This window comes from Hippocampus zosterae, chromosome 3, assembly GCF_025434085.1.
Source record: "Hippocampus zosterae strain Florida chromosome 3, ASM2543408v3, whole genome shotgun sequence".
NCBI classification, from domain to species: Eukaryota; Metazoa; Chordata; class Actinopteri; order Syngnathiformes; family Syngnathidae; genus Hippocampus; species Hippocampus zosterae.
Window position 1 is genome coordinate 16,827,604 of NC_067453.1, and position 22,671 is coordinate 16,850,274.

The 22,671-nt window shown below is 42.9% G+C and overlaps 2 protein-coding genes across 7 annotated transcripts in view; both read right to left on the minus strand.

Moving 5' to 3' along the window:
• Positions 1-13,820, minus strand: part of mapk8ip2 (mitogen-activated protein kinase 8 interacting protein 2) — a 28,335-nt gene extending 14,515 nt beyond the window's left edge. The window contains exons 1-2 of one of the 3 annotated variants that reach the window (XM_052060221.1): positions 13,323-13,820; positions 2,683-2,788 (exon numbers count right to left, since the gene is read on the minus strand). In XM_052060221.1, coding sequence (XP_051916181.1) covers positions 2,683-2,788; positions 13,323-13,387 — 171 coding nt within the window. In that variant the 5' untranslated portion in view covers positions 13,388-13,820. The remainder of the gene's footprint in view (positions 1-2,682; positions 2,789-13,322) is intronic. The other 2 variants (XM_052060220.1, XM_052060222.1) reach the window with 2 other exon arrangements.
• Positions 13,821-15,177: 1,357 nt separating this feature from the next.
• On the minus strand, positions 15,178-21,457 carry LOC127597295 (fibrinogen alpha-1 chain-like). 4 transcript variants are annotated; one of them, XM_052060252.1, is made up of 11 exons: positions 21,004-21,457; positions 20,776-20,906; positions 20,002-20,105; positions 19,748-19,922; positions 18,264-18,381; positions 18,089-18,174; positions 16,845-17,005; positions 16,599-16,760; positions 16,392-16,550; positions 15,576-16,223; positions 15,178-15,502 (listed from the first exon to the last, which is right to left on the minus strand). In XM_052060252.1, exons 1-11 carry the CDS (start codon positions 21,394-21,396, stop codon positions 15,441-15,443), a joined length of 2,199 nt encoding a protein of 732 aa, XP_051916212.1. In that variant the 5' UTR covers positions 21,397-21,457; the 3' UTR covers positions 15,178-15,440. The 4 variants fall into 4 exon arrangements, with proteins under 4 accessions (XP_051916212.1, XP_051916211.1, XP_051916214.1 ...); XM_052060251.1 differs by having other exon boundaries at positions 16,599-16,775; positions 16,821-17,005; XM_052060254.1 differs by having other exon boundaries at positions 15,576-16,091; positions 16,395-16,550; positions 16,599-17,005.
• Positions 21,458-22,671: the final 1,214 nt, after the last annotated feature.

A 22,671-nucleotide genomic window follows, 5' to 3' on the forward strand; every position in this document is an offset into this window, starting at 1 on the left:
ATATTTGAACACGTAAAAGATGAGAAGCAGGAATTGTAAAGAAAATATTGATTTTGTAGTGTCTGTGTGATTATGTGACTTCGGCCAGTCTGTGTTTCAGTATGTCGGGGTTATCAGTAGCTGACAGCAGATTCTGCAAGAGTGTGCTGATTGAGTTTACGTGATTGACCGTATTATTGGTGTTTGATAAATGACTGATTGTGGCTCTCCTTTCCCACATTAGAGGGCATTACAGTGAAGATAATGTGACATTAGAAGCGATCATGTATGCCCCCCCTCAAAAAAGCAATATAGCTGTACATTGTCCGTATTCTTACAATGTATTGGTTGTGCAAACCCGTGAGGTCCAATACAAAAGCTACATTGAGAAATTCTGTGCACCAAAATTTCGGACAAGGTTGTTTTTTATATTACAAGTGGCTAACCAATGTATTACACTTGTGTGACAGTGAAGACTTAAAAATGTTGCCTATATTGTCAATGCTGTACAGGTTTATAAAAGGATGACAATTCAAGCCTGGAATATAATATTGTTGGAAACACAAAGTTCAATGTATTGACCAATAACAGGTTGACGGTTTGTATTAAAATAATCCAATTTAGTAGTCATTAAAAGTATGTTTGTTTTTTTGTACCTCTTCACAAACTCGTTTCAAAGGCAGATTAAAAACTTACTCCCCATGACTAATGGAAATGAATCAGGTCTGGTCACTGGGGTCAAAGCTGTAATCTCAAGGTTGGAACTCCTGTCAACAAAAATCACAATGTGTAATGATCGTCACCCATTGCAGAGTTAGTGCATGGACGAGTGCCTGCCACAGGGGCTTCAAGTGACAACAAGCGAAAATCTAATCTGAAAGATTGTCTGCGTGACATTTCCCTTTCTCGATTTTGCTGCTCTTATTCCTTCATGTCCTTGTGCAGGCTCAGGGACAGTTGGCCGAGCCCGATCCAGCTTCTGTCAGCAAGATGGATCCCCTGGGGGTACGGTGCATCCTGATTTGTTTTACTGGGAGCAGTCTGATGGGTTTGACTGTGTGTCATACGCACAATGCAAGAGCTGTACATCAGGAAATTAAATCTCTTTCAGGCCGGAGCGGGCTTTTGTTGGTGCTCTTAGGAAATACAAATATATTGCAGGTTAAGACATGAGCTAAAGCTTCTCAAGTAATGACACCTGAGATCATTCATGGAGGAGGAAGGAAGAAGGGTTCGAAGCAATCGAAAGGGAGGAAATGGCTCCAGAGGAGGGAAAGAATTGAAGGATGGAGTTGAGAAGGAACAAGAGGAAGAAAGAAAGAAAGGAAGAAGGGGAAATCAAGGAGAGGGAGGGAGAGCATGAAGGTAGGATTCCACAAAAGGAAAGAAAAGAGGTGGAGTTAGACAGATGGAAACAGTGGGGAGTGGGTGTGGTGGCCAGAAGAAGGGAGAGAGGTAAGAAAGAGGTCGGGAAGGAGGTAGACATGAAGAAAACTGTCAAGCGTATGAAGAAAGTGGAAAGGGAGAAGGTAGAGGCAGGGAGATGTATGAAAAAAGAGAAATGGAAGTACGTATAGCGAGAAAAGAAAGGAAATGTAAGGACATGAATGAAAGGATAGAGATGGAAGAAATAGGATGTGATGAAGGTGGTAGGGAAGAAGGCAAAATGCAAAGGAGCTTAGACATGAAGAAGGAAATGGGGAGGAGCTATAGAAGGAAGGAGTTATGACATTAAAGAGGAGATAGAGGGGGAACGACCAGAGAACATAAGGAAGGAGGTAGAGAGAGGAGCTAGGACATGAAAGGAGGTAATAAGGTAAGGAGTTCAAACATGGAGGAAAAGCCAGGGAAGGAAGGCGAGAGATGGTGATAAGACATGACAGAGGAGGTAGGGAAGGAAGAGATGGCGTGTAAAAAAGGATGGAGGAAAGGAACTAGGATATGTAGAAAGAGCTAGGAAAAAAGTTAGGACATGACAGAGAATGTAGGGAGGGAAGGAGATAGGACACGAAGATAGAAGGAGAAAGGACATGTCGAAGGCGATGGGGAATGAAGTACAGAAGGATTTAGCACCGCGGAAACAAAGGAGGTAGAGAGGAAGAAGTATGAGGACATGTAAGAGGAGATAGAGAGGGAAGGAGGAGACATGAAGCAAGAGGTATGGAAGGATGGAAGGGAGCTGCAAGGATATGAAAGATGGCAGAGAACGAGGTTATTACTAACTATAGAAGTCTTAGAATCGGCTGCCCTCTGCTGCAGTCGAGGCTCTGAGCCATCGACATCAAACGTGTACGCACTACATGATGGTGGATACAGAGAGAGGGAGGAGAGCGTCGAGCATATAGTAAGGATATGACAGGATACGTATTCGAAAGGAACTAATTAAGGGGTAAACCCGGAATGATAGATCTAATGACGCAATTAAACACACATTCCCTTTCTAATTGCGCAATTATTCCAACCATAGGCTTCTTGCAATTTGTGCCAACAGTGATGCATGACACAGACTTCGATCACCTCTCAGTACAAATGAATCCAAGTAGTTGTGGCCAGCTACAAAGTGTGAAATCACAAAACAAAGCAAATCTTTTGTGATCATTATGGAAATGTCTTTTTTGTTTTAGTCGATGTGTCTGTGAAAAATGCCTTCTGAATCACAATGTAAGAAGCCCAAAGCAGGCTTTTAAGAAATGGTAGCCTCACCTTTTCATAAGGATCTGAGTCGTAATTGAGACCAATTCCGCAGTCGTCTGTGATTTCGGAGAGATCTTCGTCGTCAAACTCCTCCAGGCTAATGTCGTGGGCTGGCCTAGCAAATGCAGTAGATACATCACAGTCAACACATGTTCGAGTACAAAGTAGCTTCTTGTGTTTTGCTTGATATATGTCTGTCTTTTCCCAAGCAAAATTAAGTACATGAAGCCCACCGGATAACAAGCGACGCAACTGAATATAGTTGAAGTGGACGCACACTCACACCCACACATTTTGCATTGCAAACAGACACAAAAAAGTAATTAAAAACAAAAGAAATACAAACAAAATATCATTTCCGTTTTTCAAACTACTTTGCTACATCTGGATATTTTTTTTGCTGTAAATATATGAACAAATACTACAAAAATTAAATATAATACAAATCACAAGTACAAAATATTACATTGGAAAAAGAAAAGTTTGGAACAAAAACAACAACAACAACAAATACCAAAACTTCTGACAAAAATAACTAAATAAAACTGAATATCAATTGTTCAATGCCATGCTGCTATGTCTGTTTTTGGATTAAAAAGTACACATCAACAGCCCAAAATTCATTAAAATTGTTTTGATAAAAATTACAACTATAAAGGAAAATTATCCAAAAGGTATTAACCAAAACTCCCAACAAGACACCACAAATGGAAACCAAATCTATGTAATAATAATAATAATAATACTATAAAAAATAATCACGATAAATAAAAGACCCCAAAACTAGCTCTGTGGAGCTACTTAATGCATCTTTTTTCCTTTGAAAAGTTTTTTTAAACATAATTAATCCTTCAATTGTGTTGGGCTACATAGATATGTTTTTTGCCATTAAAAATACAATTAAGTAAAGTAAAAAAAAAAAATTAAAAACATGTTTAGAAAATGAAAACAAAAACTGCCACAAAAATACAAACCAAAACCGTGGAAGTACTACAACCAAAACTCTACTTACTTTTAGCAATAACAAATACAATCCCTGTCACTATTTTTAGCCAATACCTGAATTGAACATTGTGTAGAAGAAGTGGAAAAGGATGAGGCAAAAGCAAAATTGGTCTGCTCGCCTTCACAAGTCACAGCAGGTGAAGTCCCTAAAGTTGATGTGGTCTGTAATGAGCCATGGCCAGTTTGCGTCATTAGCCTCAAATTCCACGGCGCCCCATTAGCTGCGGCACGCATTCATTTTCCACAGCAGCTGTCTTGCAATTGTGTCACATGAAAATGCTGCATTGCAGTATTTCTACTCGAGTAGAAAGGACACCGCGCGCACTGTGCATGCTAGCAAGCTTATGTTGTGCACAATGTGATGGAGCAAATGCTCACGTGAAAGTTGGCAGCTTTTATGACAACAACGGATGAGCGTAATTAAAATAAAAATTGCTCTGCACTGTATAAAAACAATGTAAAAGAATGACCTAGTTTTATATAATGTAAGTACTGTATATATTGTAGTATTTATGACTTCAAGGGGCATGGCATTGTGAATGATATCAGAATATACAGTTGGTCATGTGAGAATCTGGGCGTGAGTGGTGGTCTATGGCAGATCTTTATGACTGTTGTTATTTTGTATTTGATTGTTTTACCCATTTAATAAATGGGTAAAAGTGTATCGGCTACTGTGGCTCTCCTTGCCCACATGCCAAGAAACCTTAGGTGCTCAATTTTTTTGGGCTTCACTCACGCATAACTCAAAATTGGCCCGTAACCCCCCCAAAAATCGACAATTAACAGTTCGAAATAGCGAATGAAAATGTTTGTATTGGTTGTCGTGGTGACCCTCTAGCACCTAACATATTGGCCTATTGGTGGACCAGCCAGGACACCTCTTGTGCTAACATTCGTCTTGATACGAATGCTACTGTTCAGAGTTGTTTTATGCAGCAAACACAAAAATCTTAATACACAAATAAAATAGATACAAATACAGGAAAAAAAGGAACTCTTAGGGGGAAAATCAAATTGAATTAGTAATTAGGAGTGGGGAAAAAGGGAAACTTATTTGCTCCCACCGCTTATTCATACTTCCGTATTATTCTAACCTCCTTATTACCTTAGTAAATGCAGTCACTTACTGGACTTATTATAATACATGCTGTGAGTGACAAATTTAAATGTTACTTTATAATTAAAATGTTCCCCATATTTTCTCATTTGCTACAGTGACATGAAAATGTATACACCATCTGTTAGGGAGGGGCAAGGCAGGCAAACACCTCAGCCGGGGTGCTTTTTTCTTTCATTTACATGTCTAAATGAAGCAAACCTTAATAAATAACAATGTCAACCTGCTGGAGTAATACAACTCTCTCGCTGTACAACGCCGATGATAACACTGGCACAGGCTGTGTGTGCTGTGTGCCTCACAACACCTTCCAAGTCCTTCCATTGAAACTGTCGGATGGATTCAAACTCTGCCAACGTGCGTGGGCATCAATTAAGGCCGCTTAATGGGACGCTCAAACCGACTACCAAATGCCTCGGTTGTCAAATTGTGTGTGACACTACATGTTGCGACTCTCAAAAAAATGTTGGCTAATGCTGAAAGATAGTGTTGAAAGGAATAATTCAGGACTATGATGTTTAGTTGATTAAATCGGCAGCTGAGGTAGTATCGTCTAGTATAGCCGATCAACAAAAGCCTTTGAGATGCTCTCTTTGACTGTTTCGAGATTCCCTAACAAGGCTTCAAAGACCAACATGTGCATTTCTGCGCGAGTCTGTGCAAGCATGGTGGTTCTCGGTACTGTGTCTGTCTCGTTGCACGGTGGTGGAGGCAGGCAGGAGGGAGGAGCAGGGTGAACTTGATGAATTATATTTAATAAAACAGAGAAAACTGAATCCAAAACAAACAAAAGTGCTAACAACCAAAACTAATCCAAAGTAGCAAAACAAAACCATGACTGTGGCAAAAACTAACAGGAACAGAACCATGACAGAAACAATTTGTCTTTGTTTCAAACAAACATGACAGTTGCAAGCAAACAATGACCCGACACTGAATGGTTGTCCTTTTGAACAATTCCATAATGACATAACGACCAACAGGTGTGAAGGTCCAGGTGCCACCTGTTGGTCACAAACTGAAACATGATAGTTTCAAGCTACCTCTTGACCACTGTTATCACTGTCCCATTAAAAAAAATAAAAAAATATATGGCATCCATCCATCCATCCATCCATCCATCTTCTACCGCTTATCTGGGGCCGGGTCGCGGGGGCAACAGCTTTAGCAGGGAAGCCCAGACTTCCCTCTCCCTAGCTACTTCTTCCAGCTCTCCCCGGGGGATCCCGAGGCGTTCCCAGGCCAGCTGGGTGACATAGTCTCTCCAGCGTGTCCTGGGTCTTCCTCGGGGTCTCCTCCCGGTGGGACATGCCCGGAACACCTCACCAGGGAGGCGTTCAGGAGGCATCCGAATCAGATGCCCAAGCCACTTCATCTGGCTCCTCTCGATGTGGAGGAGAAGCGGCTCGACTCGGAGCCCCTCCCGGATGACCGAGCTTCTCACCTTATCTCTAAGGGAGAGCCCGGACACCCTGCGGAGAAAACTCATTTCGGCCGCCTGTATCCGGGATCTCGTTCTTTTGGTCACGACCCATAGCTCGTGACCATACATGAGGGTTGGAACGTAGATCGACCGGTAAATTGAGAGCTTCGCCCTTTGGCTCAGCTCCTTCTTCACCACGACAGACCGATACAACGTCCGCATCACAGCAGACGCTGCACCGATCCGCCTGTCGATCTCTCGTTCCCTCCTGCCCTCACTCGTGAACAAGACCCCAAGATACTTAAACTCCTCCACTTGGGGCAAGATCTCCCCCCCGACCCGGAGGGGGCACTCCACCCTTTTCCGACTGAGGACCATGGTTTCAGATTTGGAGGTGCTGATTTTCATCCCAACCGCTTCACACTCGGCTGCGAAACGCTCCAGTGAGAGTTGGAGAGCCCTGTTTGAAGGAGCCAACAGCACCACATCATCTGCAAAAAGCAGGGATGCAATACTGAGGCCACCAAAACGGACCCCCTCAACGCTTCGGCTGCGCCTAGAGATTCTGTCCATGAAGGTTATGAACAGAATCGGTGACAAAGGGCAGCCTTGGCGGAGTCCTACCCTCACTGGAAACGATTCCGCCTTACTGCCGGCAATGCGAACCAAACTCTGACATCGGTGGTATAGTGACCGAACATCCCGTATCAGGGGGCTCGGTACTCCATACCCACGAAGCACCCCCTACAGAACTCCCCGAGGGACACAGTCAAACGCCTTCTCCAAGTCCACAAAACACATGTAGACTGGTTGGGCGAATTCCCACATACCCTCGAGAACCCTGCTAAGGGTGTAGAGCTGGTCCACTGTTCCACGGCCGGGACGAAAACCACACTGCTCCTCCTCAATCTGAGGCTCGACTTCCTGACAGACCCTCCTCTCCAGCACCCCTGAATAGACCTTACCAGGGAGGCTGAGGAGTGTGATCCCTCTGTAGTTGGAACACACCCTCCGGTCCCCCTTTTTAAAAAGAGGGACTACCACCCCGGTCTGCCAATCCAGAGGCACTCTCCCCGTTGACCACGCGACGTTGCAGAGGCGTGTCAACCAGGACAGCCCCACAACATCCAGAACCTGGAGGAACTCCGGGCGGATCTCATCCACCCCTGGGGCCTTGCCACCGAGGAGCTTTTTAACCACATCGGTGACTTCAACCACAGAGATAGGAGAGCCCACCTCAGAGTCCCCAGGCTCTGCTTCCTCCAAGGAAGACGTGTTGGTGGAGTTGAGGAGGTCTTCGAAGTACTCTGCCCATCGGTTCACAACGTCCCGAGTTGAAGTCAGCAGCGCCCCATCCCCACTGTACACAGTGTTAGTGGTGCACTGCTTTCCCCTCCTGAGACGTCGGATGGTGGACCAGAATTTCCTCGAAGCCGTCCGGAAGTCGGCTTCCATGGCCTCACCGAACTCTTCCCATGCTCTGGTTTTTGCCTCGGCGACCACCAAAGCTGCGTTCCGCTTGGCCAGTCGATACCCGTCAGCTGCCTCTGGGGTCCCACAGGCCATAAAGGCTCGATAGGACTCCTTCTTCAGCTTGACGGCATCCCTTACTGCTGGTGTCCACCAGCGAGTACGAGCGTTGCCGCCACGACAGGCACCAACCACCTTACGGCCACAACTCAGATTGGCCGCCTCAACAATAGAGGCACGGAACATGGTCCACTCGGACTCAATGTCCCCCGCCTCCCCCGGAACATGGGAAAAGCTCTGTCGGAGGTGGCAGTTGAAACTCCTTCTGACATATATATGGCATGTACAGTTGCATTTTCAAGATTCTCCCCATTACGACTTTCCTTGATTTAACACCCGTTGGTGAATCAAAAACCCATTGTGATAGCCTCAGTGTCCACAAACTTGTACAAAGGAATGACATGTTTAAATATTTTCATCTTTGTTTTTGGACAAGTGAGCAACTTTCAAGATGACAGTGAGGGCATTGTTACTACCGCTATCAAATGTCATTTTAGGCAATATGTAATGGTTAAAAGAATTATACTTGGGCTGGTTAGGTCTCACACAAATGCCGGGTATAACTTTTCTGACCATGATGGCTTTTCTGAGGTTTTGCACTGAAGTGAGCAGATCCAAATTGTTGCTGACGTTGTCTTTGGCGACTTCTTTCACCCACTGACCAATTTTATTTTTTAAGATATCAGCAACCAATCATATTTTTTTTTAATCTGTTGTCATTGGCAATTTCCATACAGTGCTAATACCTAGCGGGCACCAAAGCACTGCATTGCTATTAGACAGTGCTTTTATATCTTCTTGTGGCATCATAGGCATTTCATAAAAAGCACAAAAAAAGTAAATAACAGAATAGTTTTCCCACTAAACAAAAAAAATCTGTAAAAATGTGAATTTTCAAGTTACAAATTGGGAATAGGTGGGAAACAGTGTATATGAACACACATGATTATTCAGCTAACAGAGAGGGCCATAGGGTACAAGAAAAAATGTGAGTAATTAAAAAAAAATGCTTGGTATTGCCTATTGATTCCACATGAAGACGCAAAGCACTCATTTTATCTGAGACATGGCTTTGCCCTGATCACAGAACACTTTTTTTTCGTGAATAACAGTTGATAGGTTCTGATTCCGCATATTTCTGAATGCTGAACTGCGAATATTCACATCATGCCATAAATTGTTATTATATCAATATTAAATGAAAGAAAGAACAAGGCTTTTCCCAATTTACGAGAGAATAAGAGCATATCGTGTACTACTATCATCATATGATCTAATGTCATGACTATTCATTCATTCATTCATCTTCCGAACCGCTTGATCATCACTAGGGTCGCGGGGGGTGCTAGAGCCTATCCCAGCTGTCTTCGGGCAGTATGCGGGGGACACCCTGAATTGGTTGCCAGCCAATCACAGGGCACACAGAGACAAACAACCATCCACACTCACACTCACACCTAGGGACAATTTAGAGTGTTCAATCAGCCTGCCGTGCATGTTTTTGGAATGTGGGAGGAAACCGGAGCACCCGGAGAAAACCCACGCAGGCCCGGGGAGAACATGCAAACTCCACACAGGGAGGCCGGAGCTGGAATTGAACCCGGTACCTCTGCACTGTGAAGCCGACGTGCTAACCACTGGACTACCGGGCCGCCCTTGTTATGACTATTTTTCATTATATATCCATTAAAGCAAGCCAAAGATCCATTTCGAAGTCAGATCTGATCTAAGTGTTTCTGACCAAATCAATGGCAATGGTACACCCACCTTGCCACAAGACTGACCCCAACTAAACTGACTTAAGAGCTCAAATTTAAAATGCACACTAAAAATCACCCTGTTTGTAAAATGTTGTCTCACTAAACAACGGAGAATATCCAGGCAAATAAATCATATCCTATGGATATTATTCAATAAGTGCATGAATGAGCGCCGTATGTCATCTTATTGAAATGTACATTTTGGACATAAAGGTTGTATGTTTGGAAAATAAATGTACTTTGACCCTATCGACTGTGTGCATTTGTGTCCTTAGTATAGTTTTGATTGACTGAAACGAAAAACTGCATTATTATGAAACATATGGTCATGTTTTCAAATAATGATAAAAATTGTCAAATAATCACAATCATCACGACAATAACAAAGTCACTGTACCTCCCAGCTAAAATAGATACCTGTATAAAAATCTATCATAAAATATAATATTGAAATGTTTCCAACTGCTTAATTTAAAGTTTATGTACTCTATGCAGATAAAATTAAGACATTAACAAATTAATTAATACAAAATGATGTTGTACATTGGAGCTGGGCAATTAATCATCCTCATGAGGGTCACAAGCATGCTGGAGCCTCGCGTCTGGCTGGTGTCATGTCCCGTGTTTGCCAACAGGGGGCGGGCTTTCTGCCCGCCACTTGGACACCTGTCACCCATTTGTGAGTGATTGCTCAGCCTTTATTTGGACGCTCTGGCAGTCTACTCACTGCCGGAGTATTCCACGCCGTGCCAAAATTCTCTCGCCCAATTCCTATTTGTATTATTCATTGCCTCTTAGCCTTGTGGCTGTTATTGCGCGTCGTTGTTCCTCTTGCGAGTGAAATTTATATCATTGTCTAATCAGACCCTCCTTGCTATTTTTTCCGCAAGCGTTTTCTGTTGTTCTCTTTATTTTATCCCTGGTCCTTATTTTGACCAGCGCTTTTTGTTATTCTCCCTGTCGGGTAATTTTGTGTTCGTATTAAAGACTCCTTTTGTTCTCTGACAAAACCTCTTCCTGTGTCTGCTATTTCGGGGATCCACTTTCAGTTATTTTGTTGTGCACGAAGCAATAATTCCATCGCTTCCGGCACAACGTGACAGCTGGCGCTGCTCACCCACAATTTTTAGTGTATTTTCTTGTTCTTGACTGTAAACTGTCCTTGAATGTTTTGAAAGGCGCTTATAAATAAATGTATTATTTTTATTATCCGGGCAGTAGCCACCCTCAGCTGGTTGCCAGCCAATCACAGGGGACACATAGTCGAACGACAACTCACGCTCACACTCACACCTAGGGACAATTTCGAGTGTTCCAGTAACCTCACATGAATGTTTTGGGAATGTGGGAGGAAGATGGAGTACCCGGCCGGAGAAGACCCATGCAGGCACGGGGAGAACATGCAAACTCCATACAGGAAGGCCGGAGTCGGAATCAAACCCTGCACCACTGCACTGTGAGGTGGACGTGCTAACCACTGGCTCACCTGCCGCCAAAAATACATAGAATAAGGTATAACTACAATTATGTATTTCTATGCATCAGCTTAAACGTTGACTCGCTTTGTTGACATGAGTTTAAGCATTGTTACATAAAGCGGAATACATGACAGGTGCATGTTTTGGTCCTCATTCGCCACACTGTGCCTGTTCAACGACCTAACATTGTATCACTGGCATGATATGAAAATAGTTCTTCTCTTTAGCGTGAAAACATTTGACATTGTGACGATGACATTTTTTTGGGGCCCGATATGAGAAAGAGCAGCACGGCCAACCAAATGTCACTGAGCTGTGAGGTCATGTGTCATTCAGTCGCATTGATCTGAAAGCTTCAACGTAAAAGTGCACAGCGCTGGATGACAAATCCTTTGAGGTTGCTAATGCGATTGTGTGTATGTGTGATCTGAGACATCAGAATAATTTCTGATTTCTGATGCTCTAAATAATAATAATAATAATAATAATAATAATAATAATAATAATAATATATGTATATTTTGTTTTAGTTGCTTTTGGGCAGTGTATCAAGGTCAAATCGAATGTTTTTTTTAGACTTTGAATTGTTTGAGTTTGTCTAGCATTCTGTAGCTCATAGCTCTGGAGTATTAATCATACGCCATCACAGTAATGCACTCTAAATGTAATTTTTTTTTAATGCAAAATGACATTTATCGAAGAAATACAAGTATACTGGCAGTGTGGAGATTTTTAAGAGGTAATGCGTTTGTTTCTGTGGAAAATTTGGATTTTGCAAGAATGGAGATCGTCTTGACAAGCCTCTGCATATGCCAAGTGAATTATAATGGGAACACGCCAATTCGTCGACGCGTCTCGGCTGTCGCCAGGGCATCACAAACAACAACAAACCTGAAGAATCAACAACGGCGGGTGCCATGGAAGGTAATGTGATGAACCAAAAAGGTGTCGTTGCCTTACTTATTAAAAATGTTTATCATAAATTTCCTCATGCCTCAAGAGTTACTTATTACGTACGTGCGTTTTGTGCAAATTGGTGTGTACGCACAGTTTGTAAATTAGGTCCATTGTGAGCGCGCAGAGAAGTGTCTTGCTGCCCGACCATGTAGAAAAGTTGATATTTTGGAATGTTAGCCTTCAGGAAAATCATTTACTGTTACATATTGTTGTGTGTTATAGAGAACAATCACAGCAGCAGGTACATTTCATGTGAAAATATGCAAATGTAATTACATTTTTTGTTCCATTAACGAGAATGTTGAATATCATTCAGATAAATGAATGACTTCATCAAAACTCTGTTTACATGTATGCATTAATACATTAAAAACACCAATTTATTAATATTATTATATATAAGACATAATTTGCTTGTTCTGTTGCACTTTATTGGTCTTATAATATTTAGAGGATGTCAATGTTGTTTTTTACATTTTTCGAATCATTAAAGATGAGCTAGTTTTAGACTAAAATAAAATGAAAAAAAGTGTTTGTTTTTTTTAATATGGAGTTATATTTAATTGGTTCCAGTTTATTTAAAGAAAGGCCACTTTGACTGTATCAAAATATGGTTTCAAAATATTGCGTTGATATCACCTTTACCGTTAATAATTGTATCATTAAAAAAAGCAATATATCGCTTTATGTCGAATCACGCCTTACATGAATACATATTGCATTGGTAAAAAAAAACATTGCAACACTGCTACCCTGAGAAAAGCACTACCATGGGTTTTTGTGTCGTTCTTGAGAAGATGTTCTGCATCTAGATTTGATTTGATTTGTCCCATTTTGAACTGTGCATCTTTTACAAAACTTGAGTATGACAAGAACACATGAATTGAATTGAATGATTTCATTTGAGCTCTTGCCCTGGGTGTGATTGGCTTGTACAGGGGCCTTTAACGTTGTGACCGATTTGTTGTACCGCACGGGTGATTCTAAGTGTCTCAAAGAGCAAAAGGAGCCATCCCATATATGGATTTCCAATGAAGTGTACCCCAGCAGTGATGATGCTCCCTGCATCCCACTCACACTCTTGCGTTTCATGCATCATCACAAACACTTTCTAGCATCAGCCTGCGTGTCAGAAGGCGGCAATCAGGATCAGGGCGTGGGCCTCCACAGCACCGCAAGGCCACAGCAGACAACACCACCACACTAGAAAGCATATTCACCACCTTTTGTTGTTGTTTCGAACATATGAATGCCGTCATGAACCGCATGTTGCATTGGAATGAGGCGCAAGCAAAGAATCAGGCAGCTTCCCTTCCCTTTTCTCCCCTCCCCTCTTCCCCCCACGCCACGCAGCAACCAGCGCATTTTTTTTTTACCTGCAGCCCGGAGGAGAGAGGGAGTGGAACGTATTGAGGGAGAACATCTCAGCCCGGTCCGCCATCTTCTCTGACTCGAGAGCCCACTATGCGGTGGTGACGATCACGGAGGGGAAACGGCAGTCCATCCACGGCAAGGGCGTTCGCAGTGGCTTTTTCTTTGCTTTCTTCCCCGCCGCCCCCTCTCACTCTCTCTGTCTTGTTGAGTCGCGGATGTTGCGCGTTCAGCAGGAGTCGAGCATCCACGCAGAAGGGAAGGAAGGGAGGGGAGTGCCGTCTCGGTTTAAATAATCTGCATGGAAACAAAGGACAATATTCCGAGGTATGATCCAGTATGTCAGACAAGGTGTCTCCCCCACCCCCTTGCGAACGTCTGGCGAGGATGACGATGAAGAGGGTGGAGAGGTTGAAGATGCTGCGAGTAACACAAGACGGAAGCTGGCAGGCAGCAGCGTGGAGACGGGCGGGGGCAGGATATGGGGCGGATAGCGTCATTTAAACCGAGTGGGATGCTCGCAGAGGGAGCGGAGGGATAGTCCACCAGCAGTGACGTCAGCGGGAAGAGAAAAACCTCTATTCTTTTTTTAATCACTCAAACTGATTGATTTTTTTAACAGTACAAAGATGTAACGAGTATTGTCCTTTATTTTTCAGTTTTATTCTTCGATATATTTTTTTGAAATTATTATTGACTATTGGAGATTTTATATTGAAATGTATTGTGTGTATTGTTGTTTCTGCCCATTGTAGCTGCTATTAAATTTCGTTGCACCATGTGGTACAATGACAACAAAGCTACTATGATTTTTAATATAATAAAACATTTTTATTACAATATTAAGATTTTACATTGTTTAAATTAACATTATGCAATTATTACTCTTCAAATGTTGATTCAACAGTTATTAAAAAAAATATTAAATGAAGAACAAAGAAATTATACTTATGTACTTTGTGCAGTGATTTTATTTAGTTCTTTTCCCTAAAAGTAGGACAGTTGTCCACAGGGGTGAAGAGAAGGTTCACCGCATTGTCATAGTGAGCTTTCTTCAATTTGTCATGTCAGAATGAATCACATTTCCACTGCCTTTGAGTTGATACATTGCAATGTAGGACGAGACAATGTTGAAATGGTACTCGGTGAGATGATTAGAGCAATTAAATTGAGACCTTTTCATTTTTTAATTGAAGGTCTCTGGATTGGTTCTGGGGAGCAAAAAGTAAATCTGTATCTGTACCGGAACAACCTGTTGCTGTTATAAAACCCAAATCAACTGTACAGTAACATCTGAAGATGCTTAGCTGTCATATAAGTTTCGAAAAAAATCTTACTGCACTGTCTGAACCCTTTTCTGACAAATAAGTAGGCCACTTATACAAAGTATTTTGAACTTGTAACTTTTTTTGGCCAAACCAGTGGTAAATGCCACCACGCTCCTACCTGTTCAGTACCTTAGCAACCAGGGCCAACGCCAGGCCATTGTCGCCCATGTAGCGACCTACTTCCTACCCCTCGCTGAAAGCTACAAAACCAAGTGCAGCATGTAAAGGCATTTTTTCAATTGTGATGAATTGCTTCAAAATACTTCCTTGATACCAATTAGTACGAGCTTTTTAGCTCAGGCTTTGGTGTCACACTATGGCATCTTAGAGTGTCATAGAAAGTGTACAAAAATAGGTGTGTTTTGCAGCAAGTAGCTGAGGACAGTTTCCAATCCAGGTTCATAAATAGCTTCCTTAACTGGGTACGTTTACCATGTTTTCTTAAAGCGTTATTACATTTCTTCCATGATGTAGGGAGGTTACATATTAAGAGACCGTGCTGGGTGAATACATGCACATAATGACACCAGCATTTCACACAATTGCAATTTTATTTTAATTCAAAACCCTGACTTGGGAATACAAAAATACTCATAACATTACACAGCGGCAAGGCAAAATACATGACAATTTCGAAACAAAAAGATTTGTCACTTTCCAACACATGTTAATTTTGATGTTTTTTTTCTTTTCTGTCATTTTAATGGAGGCATTATGACTAGGCGGGCAATAACATCCAGTCAGCCATGATCCAGTCAGGATGTTTATTTCGATCGCCATGTTGGAATGTTGACTTTAAGCGAGTTTCTCTGCAACTTCGAAGGGACCCAGTGTGACAACGCCTGCCCATTCATAAACTGAGAAAGAAAAATGGAAAATATGTATCACATATCAATTTCAGACACTTACAAGTAATACTGAAATGTATACCTGGATGTTCTTTCACTGAACGGCCCGTCCTTCCACTCCAGGTATTGCTACCAGTTGAGGTGCTGGTCCAAGAATTGCTTGAGGTGCCACTACTTCCAGAACCTCTGGGGTTCCAAGAAACTTTAGGAGGTTGTCCGCCACCTGTTTGGCCACCGCCCACTCCGATGGTGTGCCATGTGGTGACTCCAGGATTTACGCCGCCACCAGTGCTCGAGGAAGTGCCTGTGCTACCAGTTCCTCCTGAGCCACTCGGGGTCCAGGAAACCCCGGGTTGCTTGCCTCCCGGATGGTTTCCACCGCCGGCTCCACTGCTGCCACCACTGCCACCGCCGCCTCCACTGGTGTGCCATGTGCTTCCTACAGAATTTCCGCTGTCACTACCAGTGCTCCAGAAAGTGCCTGTGCTGCCAGTTCCTCCTGAGCCACTGGAGGGCCAGGAAACCCCAGGTTGTCTGCTTCCCGGTTGTCTTCCACTCCCAGCACCGCCACCGCTGCTGCCGCCACTGGCACCACCGCCTGCACTGGTGTGCCATGTGCTGCCTCCAGAATTTCCGCCGCCACTACCAGTGCTCCAGAAAGTTCCTGTGCTGCCAGTGCCTCCCAGTGGTTTTCCACCGCCGGCACCGCCGCTGCCGCCACTGCCACCACCTCCACCACCGCCGCCACCACCGCCTCCACTGGTGTGCCATGTGCTGCTTCCAGAATTTCCGCTGCCACTACCAGTGCTCCAGAAAGTTCCTGTGCTGCCAGTGCCTCCCGGTGGTTTTCCACCGCCGACACCGCCGCTGCCGCCACTGCCACCACCGCCGCCACCACCACCTCCACTGGTGTGCCATGTGCTGCCTCCAGAATTTCCGCCGCCACTACCAGGGCTCCAGAAAGTGCCTGTGCTGCCAGTGCCTCCCGGTGGTTTTCCACCGCCGGCACCGCCGCTGCCGCCACTGCCGCCACCGCCACCACCGCCACCACCGCCGCCTCCACTGGTGTGCCATGTGCTTCCTCCAGAATTTCCGCCGCCACTACTTGTGCTCCAGGAAGTGCCTGTGCTGCCAGTTCCTCCTGAGCCACTGGAGATCCAGGAAACCCCGGTTTGCTTGCCACTGCCGCCGCCTCCGCTGCCGCCGCCTCCGCTGCCACCGCCAGCGCTGCCGCCGCCTCCACTGCCGCCACCGCTGCTGCTACCACCTGTTTGAGAGTTGCCTCCACCACCAGTGTTCCAGTTACCCCCTCCTGTGTGGGTGCCACTTCCGCCACCAGTGTTCCAATTACCCCCTCCTGTTTGGGTGCCACTTCCGCCACCAGTGTTCGAGTTACCTCCTCCTGTTTGAGAGCCGCCTCCGCCACCGGTGCCCCAGCCACCTGTTTGTCGTTGTCCAACAATAGCGTCACAATTGGCACATGCCGAATCCACGCCGCTGGATTCCCTCCAGCTGCAGTAATACAAAAATAGTCAGTACCGCCTGTGCTCTAGTATAGGTGCAGCTCAATGAATGAGAATATCACGGAAAATGTTGCCTACAGTAGTTCAAACTCATACATTATGCCTCATTCACTCAAAAATGAACCGACCCGTTGAAATGAACTACCAAAAGGAATACCTGATAATTACTTTGATCATCTGACATTATTGTCATGATTCGGTTTAGGGACCAACAGGTGGCACTGTAGGGCTCCCCCGGCAGCTGCACACCTGTTGGTCATTTGGTAATTAGTTGTATAAAAGGACTCCTGCCCGAACACTTGATGTCGGGTCATTGTTGCTTCTTGCTACTGGCATGTGTGTTGCTGTTTGCTCTTGATTTCTGTCATGTTTAGTTCATTGTTATGTTTTAGATTTAGTCATGGTTTTTGTTTGATACTTTGGACTTTATGTGTTTTGGATTTAGTTTTCTTTGTTTTAAATACAATTCTTCAAATACACCCCGCTCCTCCCTCCTGCCTGCTTTTTGGGGTCCACCACCACCCTGCTACATGACAATTATCAAGTAATTATTTGAAATGATTATTTCAACAATTATTTTGTTATTTATTTACATAACCATTCTTATTTTAAATCATTTATCATTAATATTTTAATAATAATTTATGTTATATCAATTAATTACCATTGGAACAATAATTATTATTAGCTAAATTTATTTCTGAAAATAATAATCATTCATGTATTTTTAATTAATGCTGTTTAAATTAACTGACATTAATATACTGGTATTTGAAATTATTAACATGAAAAAAATTAATTGCAAAAAGTTAAAATTCCACATTATGATGTTGTTTGAATTTGTTCTAATTTAAATGAATGATTTATTTGAAATCAATATAATTCAAATGATTTGAATTATTGAAATCTTTTAAATAAATATTCTACTAGAATGGATGAACAATTCTAAAACATCATTAGAGTATATGCTGTCAACCAGGCGTGGCCAAACTTTTTTGACCGAAGAGCGGCTTTTGAAGTGACCAACCAAAGCGCACGTCCAAGCATATACACACGCATGCTCATCACTCACTCGTTTATCATGTAGGAGCAAGCCCTGTGGTCGCCATCAATGTCGTGGCTGGTCGACGTGGCTCTCAAGTGGCAGGTAATGTAAAGCTATTGGAAGAGTCAATGGCATTTATTTATTTATTTAAACAAGTTTTACCTTTAAAAATCCAGTCAGGCTCGCTTTCAGAGGTGCTCACCATCCCACTGTCGGCACCTTGGAACTTGAAGGCCTCAAACTGGAACTGGAGCATGTTCTCTGCTGTGCGTTGCATGAACCTAGATTCTGTGCCTGTGATCCTTGCGTCGACTAAACACCTGCACGCAAGACAAGTTGACACGTTTCAAATGAAGTACTCTTAACTTTGATAAATTGTTTTTACAATGAGATTGGGAGGGGTTAAAATGAAAAGCTTTCTCTGACTTTCACAATGTTTTTGAAACATACTTGAAATGAGTAGAGTATTGCATTGGAAGCAATGTACAAAAATTTTTTTTCTGAATTAAAATTACAATTAATTGCATTTTAAACATATTTTATAGGCAACATTACTCCAAGATAGAGTCATTGTGATATATTATTACATTCTCTGACTTTCACAAAGTGAGTTTTTAAATGACATAATTGTACAGAGTAGAGAGAAAAGCGGTATTGTGCTCAGGTGCAGTGGCGGTTCTGGGGGGGGGTCAACGGAAGCCAGTGCCCTTGTAGCACCGATTCTGGCCCCCACTGTGACCCTCCCTCCAATCGTAGATTACAGTCGTGCCGAGTCGCCGACGCAAAAGGTGGAACCAAAGTGCGTGATTTAACGTGTGTGTGTGTGTGTGTGTGTGTGTGTGTGTGTGTGTTTGTGTTTGTGTGTGCGCGCGCGCATGTGTCTGTGTGTGTGTGTGTGTCTAACTTTTTTAGTCTCCCTTTTTATTTTTATTTTTATTTAACAGGATCAATATATAAGACATTGCCTTTTAAAATTTGGATAATTATATGCATGTAAAACATCTAGCTTCAGTGTATTTGCCTTTTTTGTCCCCAGCAGGCTGGTACCATATCATCCCCTGACTTGAATATTCTCAACAGATGAACACGGAGTAATGTTACGCTTGCAGACATTTTAGCCCTCCTAATACTGTTTTTTTTTCTCATCACTGTAATGTTATGACTACAATTTCAAAGTCTGAAGAAATAAAAAGTCAAATAAGATTTCGAATCTGTCTTTTTAGCCCTGGGTTGAATGTGCCCCCCCATCAAAGCTCCTGGCCCCAGCCTGGCCCCCTCAGTGAGATTGATCCAGAACTGCCACTGCTCAGGTGCACTGACAAATTATTTCTGTGTAGGACTGATCATTAGATCTCTGACATGAGATTTCTTGATTGCAGTGCAGTAGGTTTTTAAATCTTCCTAAAAATATGTCAGGGTCCATTGCAATATATAGTATACATTAAAAATGAAATTTCTCAAAAACATTGCAGTCGGGGATGAAATTGATCTTAAAATAGATTATTCATTTACAGTACATATAAAGCATTATAATTTTTCATTGAAGATTTTTTTTTTGTTTCTTTCAACAGATATTTTTTTTCTTTCGTTAACTACTGTATGTTCGCATTGTGTGTTTGGGCCGAGATGATTGCTCTGTAAATTGCATGTAGATACGAAGTTGTGGCAAGCACTACGGGTGCTTACCCCTGATCAAGGAAGGTGTATCTGGGGTTGGAGTTCATATCTGGCGAGAGAGTAGCCGTGCAGGTTTCCACAAAAACACGCAGAGGCACGTGGTGGTACTGCCTCACAGTGGCCTCGATACGGACCATATCTCCCAGGTAGTACTGATAACGGGGCCTCTCGTACATCCAATCGTCTGTGAGAAGATATCGCATTCGGTAGACATGTTGAAAAATGACAAAGTCGTAAAAGAGGAAAACAGATGCGGTACTCACCGGTCCTCAGGGTCAGAGTGAAGTACAAAAACTCCTCGGCAACCCTGACCGCGGAGAACGGTATCCATTTTGGGTCGAGTGGGAGGCTGCTGACGTTGTGGTGCCTGAAGATTTAAACAGGGGTCAAAGCTTAGATGGCACTATGAGTTTTGTTTTGTTTTTCTTCCTAATTTGGACTTGTTTTACTTTTTGTTGCTCTTGGTGCTCCATTGCTCTTTTGTTTAAGATTTTATTGTTTTTAGTTAGCTTGACTGCACCAAAATATTTTCAGGAAGATGGTGGTCCATGAGTTTCGCATGTCTGCAACGCAGTCAAATGTTCCTGGGTCCAAGTGCTTGCCTGGGTTCTTTCTGGACAGCCCAGTTTCCTTCCGCATCACGCGAAACCTTAGATGTTTTCCAAAAATATACTTTGTATCATAATGTGAATTTAAGTGTAAATGTTTGTTTGGCCTTGCAACTTGCTGACAACCAGCCTCGGTTTTACCACACCTGTCAGCTGTGATAAGACTCCAGCTTTCCTGTGACTATGAACAGTATTGATCTGCAGAGAATCCATAGAATAATAGCTTTTTAGGGAAATAGAAGAAAATAAGAAATATTTTGAACCTACATACAGTATATTATATTCCCGTGCATGTGCAGATAAAAGGTGCTCATTCTGCACTTGTTTATTCACTTTCAGTTGAACCACAGGGGTTTTTTTTTTTGGACATTGTTCTCAAATTCCCTCTCTGAAGCATGCATGTATTTTCCTGAGAAAATATTGTGTCACCTTGGGTAGTGACATTCCACAATCACAGCAGTTTCAATGTTCCTCACAATGGTCCTCACAATAGGGGAGTCGCTCAGCATTTTGGGGTTATAGTCAATCACAAAAGTGTAGATGAGAGCATCATCTGTCATCTGCAGAGGGGGGGAATAAATGTAATAAAATGCAGAGTGACAAGTTAAAAAGGAATATTTATCCAGTATCATTTCACAAAAGCACACGGCGGCTTACCCGTGACATGCTGCCACAGTCTTGCAGCTCGGTCTCGAATATCAACACCTGGGCTTGAGTGTCCTCACCCACTGCACCACAGGGACCCAGAGTGAGATCGGCGCGCTTGACGAGCTGGCCTGTTCCAAAGAAGTCTTTCTGGACCACCATTCGTGCTTGTCTCTCCCCGCACTCCACAGAGACGGTCTTTGAGGCGACGGGGTGCCTCAGCTCAAAATCAGGTACATGTTCAACTGGAACCGTGGGCCCTTCAGGGTAGGTCCAGCTGAGCGGCCTCTCGAGAACATGCTTAGCCTGCTGCTGATCGTGGTGCTCCTGGTCTACATTCGGGTACCCGGAGCAGAGGCTGACTACCAGAGCCAGTGCCACAAGGCACACAGCAGTGTGCTTCATTATAATGGATGCACAGCAACCAGTGATCCCAACGAGATGCTGTAAGGACCTGAGGCGCGCTTTCACCTCATTTATAAGCAGGCCTTGTGGTTGCCTCCCCTTCCGGTCCCTTGTGTTGGACAGCTCCCATGATTGCTGATAAGACAGGGTGTCAGCCAATCCAGTTGAGTTGACCGCAGTTGTGTGGTGCTGTGTTTTGACTGGTACGCTGATCTCCGCTCAAATTGTGTCATTCAGTTGCATAACACAAGATCAAAATATCTACAGTCCCGCCACAAGCCACACTATAAGGCAATAAAGAATAGTAAATTTTAAATGATTAAACCAGAGCCCAAAGTAAGATTCTGCAACACAGTGGATCCAAATAAAACAGCATTGGTAACTGTCAAAATCACATTGTGAAAGTCTAATGTAGCAATATGTATAATTTCTTCCACACAAATGATATTTTTTCAACACTGTAAACAGTAAAAGAAATGATAAATTCTTGATTTAGATGTCAAATGACAGCTGGTTACTCGCATTACTGAACAGAGAAAACACAGTTGTGCCTAAGTTTAAACACCCTGGTCGAAATTGTTAGATGTATATACTGTACAGGTGTTGAAAGAAAATATAAGTGATCAGGCAAAATTCTTATTTCATTTTTTTATTCATCTTTCAAATGAAACTATAATGAATTTCAGAATCACACAATAATCAAACAAAACAGCAGCAATGGAAATAATGAGGTGGTGGTTTCCATCCATATTTGACAAACTCGGCAATGGTTATGTAAACTGATGAGCACCACTGTAGTGTAGAGTCGTTGAGTTTTATTCTTGATTCTGACTTGAATTTGGGTATTTCAGAAAAAAAAATCCCCAAATCCATTTGGAAACGAAAAATCAAACTTCAAAATGGAGAAATGGTGAGAGGTCATTGATATTGAAGTAGTCTGCATTAAAGCACAAGACAAGGATGGAAGGATTCATGTTGACAAATGTGGTGAATTTGCTGTGTATGCACCATTAACCCTTGCAGGGACAGCGGTTACTGCAGTGGACATCTTATCATGTTATCGGGTTACAGGGTGTGTGAAAGGGTTAAATATGTAACACAAAACCAAGCAATGGGAATCATGCGTGTTCTCCCAGCCAATCAGCAGAGATGTTAGAATGGATGGACATCAATGAAAGAAAGCTAGAAGTGTACTGGTCTAGACAGTATTTATTTTAAATAGGAGGATGAAGATTATAATTTGGAAAATATAAGACACTGCAACTGATGAAAAGG